This window comes from Neofelis nebulosa, chromosome 2 (assembly GCF_028018385.1).
Source record: "Neofelis nebulosa isolate mNeoNeb1 chromosome 2, mNeoNeb1.pri, whole genome shotgun sequence".
Taxonomy (NCBI): domain Eukaryota; kingdom Metazoa; phylum Chordata; class Mammalia; order Carnivora; family Felidae; genus Neofelis; species Neofelis nebulosa.
Window position 1 is genome coordinate 15,593,742 of NC_080783.1, and position 18,782 is coordinate 15,612,523.

An 18,782-nucleotide genomic window follows, 5' to 3' on the forward strand; every position below is an offset into this window, starting at 1 on the left:
CTGAGAATAATGTCGATGAGATTCAGTAAAAGCCAAATGGAAAGAGGGAGGCAACATTGTTCATGAATATGAATATGATTACAGAGAGAAACCTGCATGTTATGTGATTAGCATACGTATAGGGGAGAAAGAAGGAATGCGTAAGTTGAAAAAATATTAATTTCCTATTGAAACCCACCACTGTTCACAGGGACCAAGCAAAAGCAGATTTACCTTGCCACATGGTGTGAGCAGAAGCAGTAGAATCTCCTGAAATTCACAGCTCTTTGAATTGGGGGGGGGGGGGGAATCCGTCACTGATGCCCCTCCCTGCCGTGTCATGACTGTTGTCTGCACCCACTGATACCCAAGCACAAATCTAGGACTAAGGATCATGAGGCATGGAAATCTATGGCCATAAAGAGAAAGCCTGGAAAAAGACGTCTTAAGTTTTTTCTCAGTTCGTTTTAAAGGTTTATTTATTTGAGAAAGAGAGAGAGGGCACGTAAGTGGGGTGAGGGCAGAGAGAGAGGGAATCCCAAGCAGCACAGAGCCCAACGACAGGGCTTGAACTCATGAATCCGTGAGATCAAGACCTGAGCCGAAATCAAGAGTCAGATGCTCCACCCACTGAGCCACCCGGGGGCCCCCAGGAAGACTTTTTGAATACTCACTAAGCTCAGGAGTCACTGATGAGGGAGAAGAAAGTATGCCAGCTTTCGCCTTCTGCAATTTAAAAATAAATGCTCACTTTCCAAGTGAGCACATCTAAACCTCCATTAGAAATTATGTTGACATTTTTAACAGAAAATGGTTTTCTGTAAGTGTGTTAAGAAAAATTACATAAAACTTGGACATGAGGCAAAAAAAAAAATAACCTTTTTTGAGAGAGAGAGAGAGAGAGAGAGAGAGAGAGCGCACAAGAGAGCAAGGGGCAGAGAGAGAGGGAGAATCCCACAGGGGGCAGAGAGAGAGAGAAGTGGGGCTTACCCAGGGCTCGTGTTTGTTTTTGTTTTTTTTAACCTGAAGCAGGGCTCATGTTCACCCAAAGCGGGACTTGAACTCAAGAACTGTGAGATCATGACCTGAGCCGAAGTCAGATGCTTAATGACTGAGCCACCCGGGCTGCCAAAAATAAACTCACTTCAATGTCATATGGGGGAAAAGGCCATCTAAGGATTATAGAAGAACAGTGCCCCGTTCACTACTGATTAGAGGTCTCAGACTTCACGGAGTGACAGGCGAGTTGACAGATTTTCATTTGGCAGAGGTGCAAAAGATTTCCGTCCAGCGGAAATGATAACCCCAAAGGTTACAGTTTGTTACTCTGTAGGATAGTAACCAGTTTTGTACATAACCCAGCAGTCTCCAAGTAATACTTACTAAATTGTAAGTACTTAGTTCCTTATACCTTGCTGGCTCCATCATTAATTAATCAGTTGAATAAAATCTTTGACTCAGTTTATATGTGGGCAAGAGTTATGATTTTCCCATTTAAAAATTATCGTCTAGCAAGTAATTATTTCAATGGTTATTCCTGTGACTAATTATCTTGGATGATTGAATATGTACATTCCATATAACAACAAACAACAATGGTTTTCTTGTTTTACGTTGTATATTCACTGCTTCGCTAAACAAGTGAACAGGGCAGGTGTTAATTTTTTTTTTAATTTTTTTTTTTTAACGTTTATTTATTTTTGAGACAGAGAGAGACAGAGCATGAACAGGGGAGGGGCAGAGAGAGAGGGAGACACAGAATCTGAAACAGGCTCCAGGCTCTGAACGGTCAGCACAGAGCCCGACACGGGGCTCGAACTCACGGATCTCACGTGAGATCTCACGTGAGATCATGACCTGAGCCGAAGTCAGACGCTTAACCAACCGAGCCACCCAGGCGCCCCCAGGTGTTAATGTTTCTTAATGTGATGACACTATAAGATACTACTGCATGCTTTTTACAATATCAATATTAACTAGAAATATATTTAGGTATATGTGTCTAAACTTTAGTCCATATACAGCATGAGTTAGGAAATAATCATCTGCTTGTCTTGGCTTCACAGAATCGAACAAGTCCAAACAGTAGACCTTCGTGAAACAGACAGAATTTCCCCACCCATAATTCGCATTAATATGAACAGCTCTAACTATGATGAATCACAAGGCTAGGCGGGTCAACAGGATTATGACATTAGATCAAACAAGCTTCGAGACAGGTTATAACATCATCTTTGACAACTGCTAAGCAGCTTGTAAGAATGAAACTATAGGGAAGGACCATCTGCTTCAAGACACAAAAGGCACTGTCAAACATTTAAGCGATTTTTCTCCAATCTGGGTGGGCAGAGGGGCCTCTGAGCAAGAACAGAACAGAAGAAAGTCATGTTCAATGCAATAGAATTGAACAGGCCCATGCAGGTTGAAATTTAATTGGCGTTGTCCCCATATTTGCTGGGAGATTGTGTGTAGGGTGTTTCGGTGCTTTTCAAATCGTATCTTGCATTAGAACCTGCTGGGAAGCTTCCTAAAAGTCAGGTTCTGATTCAGTGGGTCCAGGTGGGGCTGGAGAGTCTGCATTTCTTTCTTTCCTTCCTTTCTTTCTTTTTCTTTCTTTCTTTTCTTTTGCTTTCTTTTTCTTTTTCTTTCTTTCTTTCTCTCTAGTTTGAGAGAGACAGAGAGAACGAACAAGCAGGGGGAGGGGCAGAGAGAGGGGGACAGAGGATCCAGAGCAGGCTCTGTGGTGACAGCAGCGAGCCTGATGCGGGGCTCGAACTCATGAACCATGAGATCATGACCTGAGTCAAAATCAAGAGTCAGGTGCCTAACTGACTGAGCCACCCAGGCACCCCGAGAGTCTGCGTTTCTAACAAGCTCCCAGGTGGTGCTGAGGCTGCTGGTCAGGGGACTACAATATGAATGCCCAATACCATCTCACCCTGCTAAAAATCCCTGAGGCCAGCATGGGCTATTCATGGTGAATGTAGCAGGACAGAGCTTCTGGAGTGCTTTTTTGAAATATGCAGAAGAGTATGATTTCGGAATCATAGGAGTACCACACGAAGGTGAGACTACAGCTTTTGAAAGTCCTAAGGTGATAGTCTGATGTAGAAACTCTTGTGTGTAGAACCAGATACAAGAGAAAGATCTGAAGATTCTTTGTTGACCTAGTGCTCACATTTAGAGGAAAAGTAAATCTGTGCCAGTCCTTTGTCACTGACCTTAGGAAATGCTGGCCTGAACCCTTGAGTCCTGGCTCCCTGTGCAAAATAGAACTTCTGGAGGGCACAGTCTGTGGCCCTTGCATCCCAGTAGGAACTGGAGATTACGAGAGACTTGAAAAATATCGGTCTTGCTTTGCAGACCGTCCTAGTGATGTCAAATACAGTCATGTGGTGTCCTTGATGAGGCTGGACAATCTCAATTACAAGATTATCGCTTCCTTGCCACTAAGTGTATGCCAAGTGAGAAGGCGAAACTATGTAGCTTTATTAAATGGAGAAGTGAGATCCAAGATACAATGAGGCATAAGATTGCGGTACACGGGTGATCCTTTGCACAAGCGTGACGAGAGCTCAGAGGTATGGCATGGAAACCAAATTGCGCCATCAATCAATGCGTATGAAATAATTTTGTGGAGGCTTCGGGGTTTTTTTTTTTTAAAAGAATCAAATAAATTGCAGCACTTACAGGAAGCCTTGTGTGCATTTATGAATATGATACATGAGGGGCACCCAGGTGGCTCTGTCAGTTAAACATCTGACTTCAACTCAGGTCATGATCCCACAGTTCACGGGTTCAAGTCGCGCATCGGGCTCTGTGCTAACAGCTCAGAGCCGGGAGCCTGCTTTGGATTCTGTGTCTCCCTCTCTCTTTGCCCCTCTCCAGCTTGCACTCTATCTCTCAAAAATGAATAAACGTTAAAAAAAAAAAAAAAAAAAAAAGAAATAGGATACATGAAATATTCACTTCCTTTCTGAATTGAGCATGTTTTAAGGAACATTCCCACGGACATACATAAACACAGACCTCAATAGCATTTTGAGATTAAAATTAAATTCTGGACATTATGTTGACTTTCAGAGCATAGGATTCAAGGCAGCCCCTTTACTCCTGTGCATCTGTCTGCTGTGGCCCTGTTCACGTTCATGTCCCAGAAGGACATACTTTGTTAATAAGACCAGTTCTCAGGCAGTTTGACAGCTGCAATGGATAAACAGTCCCTTTGCCCTTTGCGGCCAGTGAAATAAATGCTATTCTTCTCTAAGGGCAACCTGAGCCAGCACAGCTCTAAACTCTTCGAAGTGAGTGTCATCTTCTGAAACAGCACCACAGAGAAGGGATGGATGGATATGAATTCTGTTGAGAAGTCAGTTCCCTTTTTCAGTCAGATTTGGGAGGTGGGATTATACCAAGGGGAATTTTTCTAGTCAACGGTTTGCCAATTTAATTGAGGCCCAAACAATAAAAGGACGCAGGAAGTAAGCCCTTTGAAACTCATGTATTGGTTTTATTGCCAAAATTAAGTGTTGTTTCTTTAAAAAAAAAAAAAAAAAGGTGGGGGGCAGACAGTGCAAGAAAGAAACACTAAGACATGCAAATACCCAAAGAAGAGTTAACATTCATGACAATAAAGTCTAAAGTCTTCCTTCTAGGAAATCCTCAATCCTCATGTAAATAATAATAGAGCTCAAATATTTAGTAATTCATCCATCATGATTCAGCAGCCATCATGTGCTTTTATTTTCAACTGACTATTACATACCAAGCAATATATGAGGATAGAGGAAGAGTAAGATACAGTCTCTGTCCATTAAACAGAAATAGCTTTATTGTTTTTCTCAAAAACAAGTCAGGCTCATTATTAAAAATGCATTGCAGGGGACTCTATCCATAACCACCCCCTGACACGCACAATTTCATAACTAATGGCACCATAGACTATAAGCTTTTCTGTAACCTGCATTTTTCATCGACAATATGCCATCCAGATCTTTTCATGATTACAGAACTGCATTACTTTAATGGCTATAGAACATTCCACTCTATGGAAATACTATACTTAACTAGATCTGATTGATGAACATTTAGCATGTTCTTGTTGTGTGCTATTAAATGCATTAATAAACATCCTGGAGGGTTAGGACAGAGTGGTAATTAAAAGCACAGTTTTGAAGTTGGACTGCCTGGTTTTCAATCTCAATCCAATCTCTTATCAACTACAGGGCCTTGGTCAGGTTATTTGACCTCTCTTGCTTCCTCTGTAAGCCTGGGAAAACAATAGCACCCCCCCACCTTGTAGGGTTGCTATGAGATAGTTAATATATGCAAAGCACTTAGAATGGTGCCCAGCAGATCATAAGAGCTTTACAAATGTTTTCTATTATTATCACTATTTTCACTTTTACACGTGTGCGATTATACGCTTTAGAGTAAACTAAAATTGGGATAGAAGCCCAGAATACTAAGAATGTGCACTTTAGACAGCCATATATTCTGCAAAATGCCCTCCAAAAGCCTATACCAATGGATTATCCATATCTTAAAAAATAGTCATCCTGGCTTGACAGATATGAAATCTGGAAACTCACTGTTATCTGATCAAGCTGGTTACACTGACTTAGTACACACTGTGGGCAGGTAGAAATGGCAAAAATCCAGGTCAGGGATACTGAAGGAAAGGACACAAAGAATTCTATACCTAGCAAAAATATCCTCCAAAAGCAAAAGTGAAATAAAGCCATTCTCCCCACCCTCCACCTCCCGCCTCCAAAAAAAAAGAAAACAAAACCCAAAACCAAGAGAATTCACTGCCAGCATAACCATGCTAAAAGAAACACTGAATAGACTAATTTAGGCAGAAAGAATTGAGATGCCAGATGGAAGAATAGAACTGCAGGAAGGAATGAAGAACGGAAAAGATAAACATGTGGATAAGCCTAAATGTATGTTAATTATAAAACAATAAAAATAAGTTATTGTGGGCTTTAAATATATGTAGAATTGAATTTCATTTAATGACTCACTATTCCCAGGGAATGGTAAAGGTACTAATTTGCATTTGACTCACAAATCAAGGCTGCATGTTATAATCTCTTGGGTAAACACTAAATGATCGGTAAAGGCTTTTTTTTATTAAACAGTTTTTTTTTTAATGTTTATTTTGAGAAAAAGAAAGAACACGAGCAGGGGATGGGGCAGAGAGAGAAGAAGACACAGAATCTGAAGAGGGCTCCAGGCTCCGAGCTGTCAGCACAGAGCCTGAAGTAGGGCTCGAACTCACGAACCACGAAATCACCACCTAAGCTGAAGTTGGATGTTTAACCGACTGAGCCACCCAGGCGTCCCATGACTCTTTTTTTTAAAACTTCTTTTAAAAATATTTATTTTTGAGAGAGAGAGAGAGAGAGAGAAAGAACGAGCAGGGGAGGGGCAGAGACAGAGGGAGACACAGAATCTGAAGCAGGTTCCAGGCTCTGAGCTGTCAGCACAGAGCCCGACGTGGGGAAATCATGACCTGAGCTGAAGTCGGACCTTTAACCGACTGAGCCCCCCAGGCGCCCCGGAAAGACTTTCTAACAAGCTAATAGAGGATCAAAAATAGGAGAGTTAAAATACTTGAACATCGGAGGACTTTTACCACCTGACTTCAAGACTTATTACAAAGCTAAAGTAAATAAGGGGGTGGTATTAGCATCAAGACAAATAGGCAAGAGAGTGGAGAGTATATACATAGAGAGTATCACAGTCACTTGATTTATGACCAAGTTGATGCTTCAGCGAATGGAAAAAGGATAATCCCTATAAACGGTGCCGAGCATATCTGGTATCCCTACAGAGCAAAGATGAATCCAAATCAATTCCAAGCAGACTGTAGATCTAAATTAGAAAAGCCAAATACTAAATCTTCTCAAACATAAGAGAGTATCTTCATGACCTTACGGTAGGCAAAAATATCTTAAGCAGGACACAGAAAATTACAAACATAAGTGTGATAATTGGACTAGGTTAAAATTAAGAACCTCTCTTTCCCTAAAGACACCAATAGAGTAAAAAGGCAAGCCATCAGATGGGAAAAGAAATTTGCCATACTGTACAGATATCTGACCAGTTGGTCACCAATAGAGACAAGCAACCCAGTAAAAACAACAACAACAACAACAAAGGTCAAAAGAAAAACAGGCACTCCACTAAAGAGGATATATAAATGGCCAATAAACATATGAAAAGGGACTGAATGTGATTATTCATCAGAGAAATCAAAATAAAAGCACAATGGGGCGCCTGGGTGGCGCAGTCGGTTAAGCGTACGACTTCAGCCAGGTCACGATCTCGCGGTCCGTGAGTTCGAGCCCCGCGTCAGGCTCTGGGCTGACGGCTCGGAGCCTGGAGCCTGTTTCCGATTCTGTGTCTCCCTCTCTCTCTGCCCCTCCCCCGTTCATGCTCTGTCTCTCTCTGTCCCAAAAATAAATAAAAAAACGTTGAAAAAAATTTAATAAAAAAAATAAAAGCACAATGGGCTACTGTTAGATACCCACGGGCATAACTACAATGAAAATGGTCGACATCAGGCGGGTGGGCAGAGACGCGGAGAACTGGAAATCTCATATACCACCAGTAGGGGGTGGAAATTGGTATAATTCTTCAGGAGACACAACAGTATATCCTAAAGCTGAACACTCCTTATGACCTAGCAATTTTACTTGTGCGTTCGCACCCAATGTGAAAATGTACGTATTTGCTCTAAAAGCCGCGTAAAAGGGAGTTCAGAGTAGCGTCATTTCCAATAACCTCCAACTGGAAACAATCCAAAATATCCATCCTTAATAGGAGGGATAGAGTGTGATATGGGCATACATTCTAATACTCTACGTCAGTAAACATGAACGGACTAAAGCTCTATATGACAACATGGGTGAATATCACAAAGAAAATGGTGAGTAAAAGAGGCCCAAGGCAGAAGCGTACATAACACAGAATTCCATTTATCGGGTGTTCCGCTAAGGGATGGTGTCAGAGAACTGGGGTGTGGGTACCTTGAGGGAGGTGCGGTGTAGCGGGCCTGGGGGTACCGATGTTAAATGTGTAGGATTCTTCTTTTCTAAGAGGGTACATCTGCCTTCTGGAGAAGGTGAATAGTGTATAAGTTTACTGAACTAAACCGAATGCTCCTTATGATTGAATTTGATTCAGAAATGGCTCCATTCTTGGGTTTCAGTGGTTAGTTGAGAATCACAGCAAATCACTCCACCTCTCCGCCCTAGGACAAACTAGTTACAATTTACAAAGTTGCAAGGGGGATAAGGTGCAAGTTCATGCCAATATTTTCTGGAATGCCAATGTTTTGTGGAATATTTTCACAGCTGCAGTGAGCATCATGGTCAAAGTTTGCGCATATATATATATATATATATATATATATTTTTTTTTTTTTTCCCAAGGGGCCAAAGAAGCTCTTTTAAAAATGTGTAAATACATGGGAAGGTCTGATTCCTTTTCCAAAAGTTGATCGGACAGATTTTGAAGCCAGTGCATTTTCTGTTAAGAGAGGCATACAATTATAAGCTTACAGAAAAACATCACCCTTCAGTGAAACCGTAACACGCTGTATACTCCAAAAAGCAAGAACCTAATGAAAGAAAGAAACCTCCGGACACTGGGCTTCCATGGAAGGTTCAATCCAATCTCTTATTCTTATGTTACTAGTAACTGGAACTCACCTAAAACACAGATGCAACCCAGTAGTGCTGGATGTCAAAGCTGTGCTCTGTCCCTGGACGTGGCTGTTTTTATTCACGTAAGCAAAAGTGAATGCATTGTCAATACAATTCTAGACTTCGAGCATTTGCCCGAGTTCCCTCTCCCACAGTCTGAGAGATAAGGGCACTCTGGGGACGTTCTCACTGAGGTAGACTACCTGCTTCCCTCTGGCCACCTTGCCCATCTGACTCCACCGTGAGGGACCATCTCTGTAGCTGCTGGCCTCATCCGCTTGGGCTCGGCTGCCCGGCCATTAGCCTCAGATAGTTCCCTGGCCTTCCTCCCCAGGCAGGCTAATTGCCACTTAATGGTCACATTCCCTCAGGTCTGACGACACGCCAGACTAGAACAGTTTCGTAGGCCAACCGGTTTCTACCACCGCAGGAAGGATACAAGTGGCTTCTGGTCGGAGGCGAACCGGCCCAGTACCGGTCTGTGTCTGCTTCAGTCCTTTATTTTTATTTATTTATTTTTATTTATTTATTTTTTTTAATTTATTTTTGGGACAGAGAGAGACAGAGCATGAACGGGGGAGGGGCAGAGAGAGAGGGAGACACAGAATCGGAAACAGGCTCCAGGCTCCGAGCCATCAGCCCAGAGCCTGACGCGGGGCTCGAACTCACAGACTGCGAGATCGCGACCTGGCTGAAGTCGGACGCTTAACCGACTGCGCCACCCAGGCGCCCCTGCTTCAGTCCTTTAAATTTTGGGGTCCTGCCCTGCAGGGACCGCCGGCCTCTGGGTGATGCTAGTGCTTTGACCAACTTCTGCCTTTGCCTAGCTTCTGCGGGCTGCATTCGAGGCTCAGTCTGGCTCCCCTCCGGGATCCAGAGCACTCCTGTGGGCCCCCTCAACTCACACTTGCAGAACAGATGGAAAACCGGGCCCCAACTGTGGCTTTTTGGACAGGGTGGAGAAAGGAAATAAAAAATTAATTTGCCTGTGCTGATGGCTAGGAATACCTACCACAAGCAGTTCTTACTGGAAATGCCCTAATTTTAGTTTGATTAATACAAAAACAGAACAATGTCTTCAGTTTCCCATTATATCACCCTAACAAATGGCTGTGTGGACTTCTATAGTGGTTAACTAATAACGATTTAGTCTTTACAAAACCCACAACAACTTTAAAAACAAGAGAGGATGAATGCTTTACCATGAGTACTTATTACTTTTGAAACCAGAAACAATTCTCTATTTTCATAAAAGGGTAAAAGTACGTCTCTTCAAGGTAAAGCAAACAACAATATGCATAATAACGTAGTGCTCCAAAACACAACCAAATTCCCTTTTTATCTCAGTAACGAACTTATCCTACAACAGAAAGTAAGGCTTGGTTGGGTATAATTTATATTATAATTAGCTTTCTTTTCCATATTAAGAAAGGCAGTTTGAAGTACTTTTTTTTTTTTTTAAAGTAGTTTCAAAGAACTTGAAGAAAAAAAAAAAAAAAAACCCACCAAAAATGCTCTAGTCCAAAGCCAGGATACAGTTTTGTATGCACTGCAGATAATTTAATATTTGAGAAGCCTTTTCAACCTTCTCCAACTGCAACCAAAACTAAAGCAGTACTTAGAGGAACGAAAGAAATGAGTAAGCAAATAAAACCCAATATCTATATAATTATCCACACATCAAACAATTCAGGGACAATAAAATAGAAGAGCATTTCAGCTCATTCAAGTTCAAAATAACGGAACAACCATTCACGAATCTCACAACAACAACAAACCTTGTGGCTAATTTTACTGTTAACATATTGGGGATGATCGCCTTATCAGTCAAAAGACTTAAAATCAATTCTGTACAAGTTGATTAATTTCAGGCATCGAAAACGGAGTATGATCGACCTTCTTGATTTGCTCTCATCCTCCTTTCCCCACATAAACAAGTATAATGTCCAGTTTTGAGTCCTTGAAAGAGCAGGAAGATGCCATGGTGTCAATGTAGAAAGGGTACCCCTGGGTACCTCTTCTGAGGACAGATTCATTTCATTTTGGAGAAGTGCCCCTCCTACAGGCCAACCCTAATCCTAACCCTGACCATCACCGTCTATCACAGCCCTTGCTCACACACGCTGGCTCCCCACCCAGCTGGACCAACCACCATCTCTGGCACCCTCCAAAAACATTTAACGCAGCAATGGGCTCATTGTCCGGGCCAGGCCATTAGACACTTTCCGGAAATTCTCCCCACTGCAATCCTTTCAGGAATAAAACAAAGAAGTTAAGCCCAGAGCTCCTTGGGTCTAGCCTCAGAGAGAAGACAGCCCAAGAATATGAACCCACCATGTGAAGAGATGTGCAGAGAAGCTTAGGAAAGCATAGGGAGACTTCCGACCAAGATCTAGACCTCAGGTCCCATCCTCCCAAGGGCTACCTGTACCTCTACCCTTCCTACAGTGTGTTTATAAAAGCCAATACATTTTCAAGGATGCCTGGGTGGCTCAGGTGGCTAATTGTCTGTCTCTTGGTTTTGGTTCAGGCCATGATCTCACAGTCGTGAGATCGAGCCCTGCATCAGGCTCTGCACTGGCAATGGAGCCTGCTTGGGATTCTCTCTCTCCTTCTCTCTCTCTTCCCCTTCCCTGCTCACACTCTCTCCCTCTCTCTCCCTTGCTCTCTCTCCCAAAATAAATAAATAAACTTAAAAGGAAACAACAACGACTTTTCCTTTAAGCTTAAGTGAGTTTGAGTTAGTGTCTATTCTTTGGCCTCAAGGAGTCGTGACTCGCGCAGATGGTAACCACTTGGGTTTGGGCATTCTCAGGAGTGAGAACTTTCTAGCCCCTGTTTTCAGGGCACTGCCTTTGTTAGTCCACAGGGGTGGCTTCTGGGGTCTGGTTTCTACTCTGGGTCCCATTCCCCTCACTGAGGCTCACTGGCCCCAGGGTAGCACCCAGGGCAATCAAGCTTTCATCTCTGGAAATTAAGATTTCTGACGTGAGAGAGAGGTTGTGGGGTTCTTTGAACAGTGGCACTCTAGTGGGGGAGGAAGGCGCTCTCAGACGCCCTGGTTCTATCCTTCTGGAGGCTTAGCTGCTCAACCCTGAGTTCCATGAGCTGTCCCAGTCCTTCCAATGCATTCTGCCCTCTCTTCCTTTATTTCCCTCTGCAGCTGGCTACAATTGGTTTACTCTTCAAACCAAGAGAACGTGAGATCTCACACACACACACACACACACACACACACACACACACACACACGTTTCCGTAAATCGTTGGTTAGGACAACTTTCCCTATGGGAAATGTAAGACTTCAATAAAAATCAGCTGGAGCAACGATGAACTTTTTACCTTGACCAAGCCGAGAGGTAGTGTGGCCCCAGCGGCGGTACATCAGCGGCTCAAGGATGTCATCAAGGCCACCGTGTTCTACCCCCGTGTTTTGCCACGAACAGTACCGACTTCTCTCCGAGGTCGATTCCCCTAGAGCTCACAGATGGCTTCAGCTTACAGCTGCGGCCACCTGTGGCATTATCCCCATCCAGCAGGAGATGGAGACACTTCCCCGTGCACGGGACTGCATAATCAGATACAGAAATAAGATTCTAGCAGTGGTGCGAGTCAGAATTCATTCAGCTTGGTGACCACCCGAGGAGCGTGGGAAGGCAGGAGCCAGGGCGGTGCCCAACTTTCTCACTGAGACATCTTGGCAGATGAGACACCCATCTCTGAGGTGGGACCAGAGCTGGTTTGGCAGGATGGTGACACCACGCGTAGGTTCACTCAGGCCTGCCCAGGAGTCAGCCGGAGCCTGTCCCCGAAGCCTTGACACCAGAGAGCAAACCACTCACCCCCTGACACGCAGTGGTTTCTTCAGGGGCGAGATAAGTACATTTCCACGCTGCTTGAATTGCTTCCTCTTCGTGCGCAGACGGCCATTTGCATCAAGCCATCAGCTACCTGCCTGACTTACGAGCTGGGCACGTCCCGGTCGCGGGCGATGAGAGCAGTGCACGACGTGGACGTGGCGGGTGCTTGCACAGGCTCTCTCTCCACCTGCCTTCCACCTTCCAGCTCCTTCCGTGCTCACAGCCAGTTCTGCAGGACAGTTAGTCTAATCAATGGCTCTCAACCCTGGCTGCACATTAAAATCAACTGAGGAGCTTTGAAAAACTACCAATGCTTAGGATCTGTGTGTGTGTGTGTGTGTGTGTGTGTGTGTGTGTGTGTTGTCTCCATTCTTTAGGTATTGTGGATAACGCCGCTGCTATGCATGTGGGTGTCCAAATACCCCCCGGGGGAGATTTTAAAAAAGGTTTCCCCGGGATGGGACTATGCAGTCACTGAGAACCATTAGTGCGAGGCAGTCTCCGGTGGCTGCAAGGGGTCCAGGAGGGAGGCCCGGCCCAGCTGCTCCACGCGAAGTACAGTACTTGTCACACCAAGGCGTCAGCAGCTCGCACATCTGTCACCATCAACACGCAGAGACTCGGGAGGGCGAGGTAGGGTTTGTTTCCGTGTGTATCTCGCAGATCTGGCTCCCAGCCCGGCACCTGCAGTCAACTATGCAGCTGCTGCTGAGTGACAAAGACTTGCCAATCCGTAATTTAACTCGATCCTGCGATTAAAAGGAACTGTTCCCTCCTGCTACTAGGAATTATGTACCGTCACACCCCGGCCTGGGCCTGCGTCTGGCTCTAAGATCTTTATGACATAAAATTCCACGTGTGGGAGAAGTCCCGGGGCGGGGGGGGGGGGGGGGGGGGCGATGGCGCCACGGGGTGGGGGTGAGGGTGGGGACGAAGTTTCTACAGCTTTGCTCCAGTTTCTTCTGGGACGGATGCCCCAAAGAGAGCAGCTGGGTCTGTTCCTTGCAGCTGAATGAGAGGCTTCAACAGTCTTCCCTGCAAATAGCTGCTGCCCCATCCCCATAACCCACTTTAAAAAGCAAAGACAGGCACCGAGCTGTGTCTTTCTTGAGGTGGGTTTTCTGTGCCCTTTACTCATGTCTGCGGTTCCACATTCTCGTGCAGATGCTGGTTTGCATTTCAACCTGAATTCTCGCGATCACTTTTTAGGAAAGCCTGCGGAAATTAAAAAGTAGCCCCAGATGAAAGGAATGCCAAACACCCGCGAGAGCGCTGGCTGGTTCCACATTGAGGTCCACGGCCGTACTTGGAGGGACCCTCCTCCTAATGCGAAGCAGCGGTGTGGCGAATTGAGAATGCTCCCCTCTCCCGTCCCCTGTCGGCTCAGAGGCCAGATACGCTGTGTGTGTGACGGGACGGGGACCGCAAGGACGAGTCTCGGGAGGGAGATGAAGCGCCTGGTCCCCTAACTGCTCCTCTAGCGTCTTCAAGGTCTGGTCGGGCCGGAATGAGGATGGGGCGGAAGCTGCCGGGTCGTGCAAATTCAGGGTCAGAGCTGGCCTTTATTTAAAATTTGGATATCCTGGGGGTGCCTGGGTGGCTCAGTCGGTTAAGCATCCGACTTCGGCTCAGACCATGATCTCATGGTTCGTGGGTTCGAGCCCTGCATCGGGCTCTGTGCTGATGGCTCGTGGAGCCTGGAGCCTGCTTCCGATTCTGCGTCTCCCTCTCTCTCAAAATAAATAAATAAACTTTAAAAGAGAAACGTGGACATTTTGTTTATCATGGACATTTTTTGCATTAATTTTGCTTTTTTTCTAAGTGTTCCATTAAAATCACTTATCTTGGTCGCAGACTTGTCTGGCGCTCCCTCCATGTGGCACCTGGCCTGCCTCCCCCGAGGCCCAGCCCTGACTCCAGTGGCTTTCGGCTCTTCCTTGCTTTTCTGAGTTAGCCTGTGCTTTAAGGGGAAAGCACGAGGGTCTCTCACCACATCCCGTGCGGCCATAAGCCCCCTTTCTCTGGGTTTACATCCTCCCAGCCTCTGCCTCTGCTCATTCTCACAAGCTCTCTCAATCCATCTGTTCACCTCTGCCGCTTCTGCCCCCCGCCCTCCCCACCCCCCACCCCCGCTCCCCGCCACCCTTCTTGCGATGACCAACGCCAGACACCAGGAGGACAGGCAGGAGGGTGGCCTTTCCCTCAGAGCCATTTTCTGCTAACACAATTTTTGAGCCTGACACAGAGAGTAACACAATTAGCAAGGGCCCATTCCGTTCTAGAGAAATCTTTCTTGTGCCAATTACGATGATAAATAGTGCCCTGTGGTTAGCCATGGCCAGCCTCGTGCTCTGGAACTCCAAGGCAGCTGGCTGGCACACCCGGAAACAGAGCTCTGAGGTCACTGTAACCGCGCGAACCGCCGCAGCCCTGGAAACATACGCAAGTCGGTAAAAGGGTAGGCGAACCTTTAAATGCAGACACGTCTCTCTGTGTCACCACAACCGCCAGCCCAGAGCAGTCTGGAAAGGAAGCAAGGCCTATACTTCTGGGCTCTTTTGGCCCGACGGGACCCTTTCCCTGGAGGGGGCAGCTGAGATCCTTACAATCCAGGCCCGTCTCTGTGAGGACCTAAGTGGGAAGCCGTATCCACACGCTCCCATCCTTGACCCTGGGCGTTGCTCCTGCACCACGGGTAAACCAGCATGAAAAGAAATCAGCTGAGTCTCTGTTGTCATTCTAGCCAATCTTTCGAGTCAGGAGAGCCTAGCCCAGCTCAGCCTCCTCGATATTATCTTTCTTTTTTTAATTTTTCTATTAAAATTTTTTTTAATGTTTTTACTTTTGAGAGAGAGAGAGAGAGACAGAATGAAGAGTCGGAGAGGTGCAGAGAGAGAGGGAGATACAGAATCCGAAGCAGGCTCCAGGCTCCGAGCTGCCAGCACAGAGTTTGACACGGGGCTCGAACTCACAAACCGAGAGATCGTGACCTGACCCAAAGTCGATGCTTAATCGACTGAGCCATCCAGGCGCCCCTCCCTGGATATTATCTTAGCGACTCATTATTATTATTACGCAAGAGTCACAACATCATAATTACTTACCTCACTGGCCTGATGGGAAGTATAAGCACGTATGCAAATAGCTGTAGAAGTATACAGCGTAAAAAAACACACCGACACACTGGCCGCGGTGTTATTTGGACAGTCACCCCAAGACCTGCCCACAGGGACTTACCAGGACCGTGTGCATCCCAGTGTAGACTCTGCTGAGACACACCAAGGTGGAAAACACCACAGCCATCAGCAACCCCAGAACAAAGGGATACTGTCGGGGGGAGAAGAGAAAACAAGGCGATTAGACCATGCTCACGTAGTTTGACGCCGTGGGAGGAGAGCATCCTGGCTTCATAGCCGCCGGAGTCCATCTCCATTTCCCTAGACCAGCAGTCTGATGGTCTAAAACCATTTGAAAAGTGGGGAAAATGGAGCAAAGGAAAGGGGAGGGCGCCCAGGACCGTAGCGCTGGGAGGAAGTTTCACAACATATAAACTATAAACATACCAACGAGACTTCGTTAGAACTCGGCCTTAAGCCAGTTTTAGCGGAGTAAATCGTTCTTTTATTTCGACCTATTCTTCTCCATAGAGTAACATGTATGAAGTATACAGTGCTGAGCGAGGAGCAAGGCGGATGGGCCGTACCACCACCTGGAAGCCCAACCAGCTCCGTCCCCGCCGAGTGCTGTGTGGTCAAGTTTGGCAACAGCTGGCTCCCTAAGGAAGCCCAGGGGCAATGGGCCCAAGCGAAGAATGGGTACCTTTACATACGGATGTTAAGGCAAAAATCCAGACTTCGCTAAATCTCAACATTCGCTGGCGGGTAACAATGAAGCCAATGATGAATCTCATTGACTCTCAACAATGAATCTCAACATTCGCTGGCGGGTAACATGAGCGGAAGAATCCGGCTCGTGCGGAGTCATATGAGGAACATGCAGATATTCTGCTCATAAACAGAGACGTAGAGATAAAATCCATGTGCTTCAAGCACTGACGCCTGTGGGGTTTCACGGTGAGAAGGGTAAAGATGACAGAGAGCTGTCAATATTATGGGAGGCTCTGTACAGTCACCTGCTCCGCCAATTGACACACAACTCTGCAAAGTGGGTTCTATCATTAGGTCCATTCCACAAATGAAGACAGCCTTAAACTCGATAACGCTTACATCGCTATTGAACTTTGGCACAAAGATGCCTTCCCATTAATCATCCCATTTGATCCTCAGAATAGGAGCTGGGCTCAGAGAGGCAGACTGTGCCCAAGGTCACACAGCCGGTAAAGGGTAAGAGTCAGAACCGGAAGCCACAATTTCCATCTCCAAGCCCAACGCATTCTTTTTTGTTCTTTTTTAATGTTTATTTAGTTTTGAGAGAGAGAGAGAGAGTGCTATCGGGGGAGAGGCAGAGAGAGAGGGAGACAGAGAATCCGAAGCAGGCTTTATGCTATCAGCACAAAGCCTGATGGAGGGCTCGAACTCATGAACCGGGAGATCATGACCTAAGCCTAAGTCAGATGCTTAACCAGCTGGGCCACCCAGGTGTCCCCCCAACACATTCTTTCTGATTTAAGATGTGAATACAATCACACATGGTCGTACGTCTTTTCTTAACATTTATCATTAACCAGGTCTCAGATTTTAAGAAAAAGTGTTAAGTAATGAGTTAATGCATTCAGAAGTTAGAGTTTGGGCATTAGCCTGAACACACATAAAGAAACCAGATTTAGAAATGTTACAGCAAAGAACCCAAATAGCTACACATATTTATCATTAAAAATTGACTAGGAAGGGGCACCTGCGTGGCTCAGTTGGTTAAGCCTCCAACTTCGGCTCAGGTCATGATCTCACGGTTCGTGAGTTCGAGCCCCACATCGGGCTCTGTGCTGACAGCTTGGAGCCTGGAACCTGCTTCACATTCTGTGTCTCCCTCTTTCTCTGCCCCTCTCCCACCTGTGCTTTGTCCCTCTCTCTCTCAAAAATAAACAAACATTGAAAGAATTTTTTAACTAAAAAAAAAATTGAGTAGGAAAGAAGTCTGCAACAACTCAGGCTGAAAACTGCTACATCATGGGAGCTGAAAAGCACTTTTAAAGAAGGACCAAGTGGCCTTGAAACGAGTATATAAATGGTTCTTGTTGCTGTTTTCTTGCAGTCCGCTGCTACTTGAGGCTTTTTTCCTGTGCAATGTCAGCACGCTCACAGGCCTCTCTGGATGATGAGGACCAGCCCTGGGCCCACCGTGTTCTGCTGGGGCAGGTGTCCTGCGTATGATGGAGCTCAGAAGTCTGCGTTAAGTTAATTCAGACAGGCAGTACTGGACAGCTCAGACATTCTGACCCTGGCATGACGTCTAAGTTACGGCAGAAGATTATACCGGGTTGGATATATTCCTGGGACCCGTCCCTTTCCCATCCGGGAAACTCAGGTCTGACTCCAGGTGACCAGGTAGAAGACTCCAGAGGCAGAGAGCCAGGATCCAGCGCTAATCCTGTCCTTGTCCAACTACATCAGGCTGACCCCCCCTAGTTCTGCACAACGTAGAACACAGAACGGGCTTCGAGGGTGCAGGGACAAGGCGAAACGACACAGTCGTTTATATACATGACTGCTAGGTTTAACGAAATCTAAATTTTCCAGAGAGTAAAAGGGAAAAATTATTAAATTCAATGCAAACGTGGAGCCAAACTCCTCAGGTAGGCAAAGCAAAACTTGACCGCGTTACTGACGTAACTTTTGAAAGGTCTGACTGTAATCGGCATCTAAGCAGATATTAATGAAGTGAAATTCTTCCGTTTTCAACAGTTATTAATCTCTTGTCATTTAGAGAGGAATCTAGAAAACACGGAGCCATTATTTCTAGTGGTTGAGCCCCAACCAGGGGCAGAGGCATCCTTGGGAGCCAAAGGGGGGGGGGGGGGCACAGACTCTTTCCTGCCCTGGGCCCCGGGGAGTCTAGCAAGAGGATTTATCGGGTGGAGTCATCTCAGCCCTGGAGGACCATGTACGAGGATCATAAGCTCCTCACGTCTGCCGCAAACAGAAGATGAGAAAACCGATCACGTACTGTCTGGTCGGGAGCTCTGGTGACGGTGCTCTGGAGGGCAGATGCCACACCCTGGATCCCGGGGCAGTCCATGTCATGCTCGTTGGGGGGGGGGGGGGGGAAGGGG

At 45.9% G+C, this 18,782-nt stretch overlaps 1 protein-coding gene across 4 annotated transcripts in view; it reads right to left on the minus strand.

Moving 5' to 3' along the window:
- SGPP2 (sphingosine-1-phosphate phosphatase 2) overlaps positions 1-18,782 on the minus strand; it is a 109,691-nt gene that overhangs the window by 9,086 nt on the left and 81,823 nt on the right. For all 4 annotated transcript variants that reach the window (XM_058703386.1, XM_058703400.1, XM_058703394.1 and 1 more), the window contains one exon: positions 15,791-15,880. In XM_058703386.1, the coding sequence (XP_058559369.1) occupies positions 15,791-15,880 (90 nt within the window). The remainder of the gene's footprint in view (positions 1-15,790; positions 15,881-18,782) is intronic.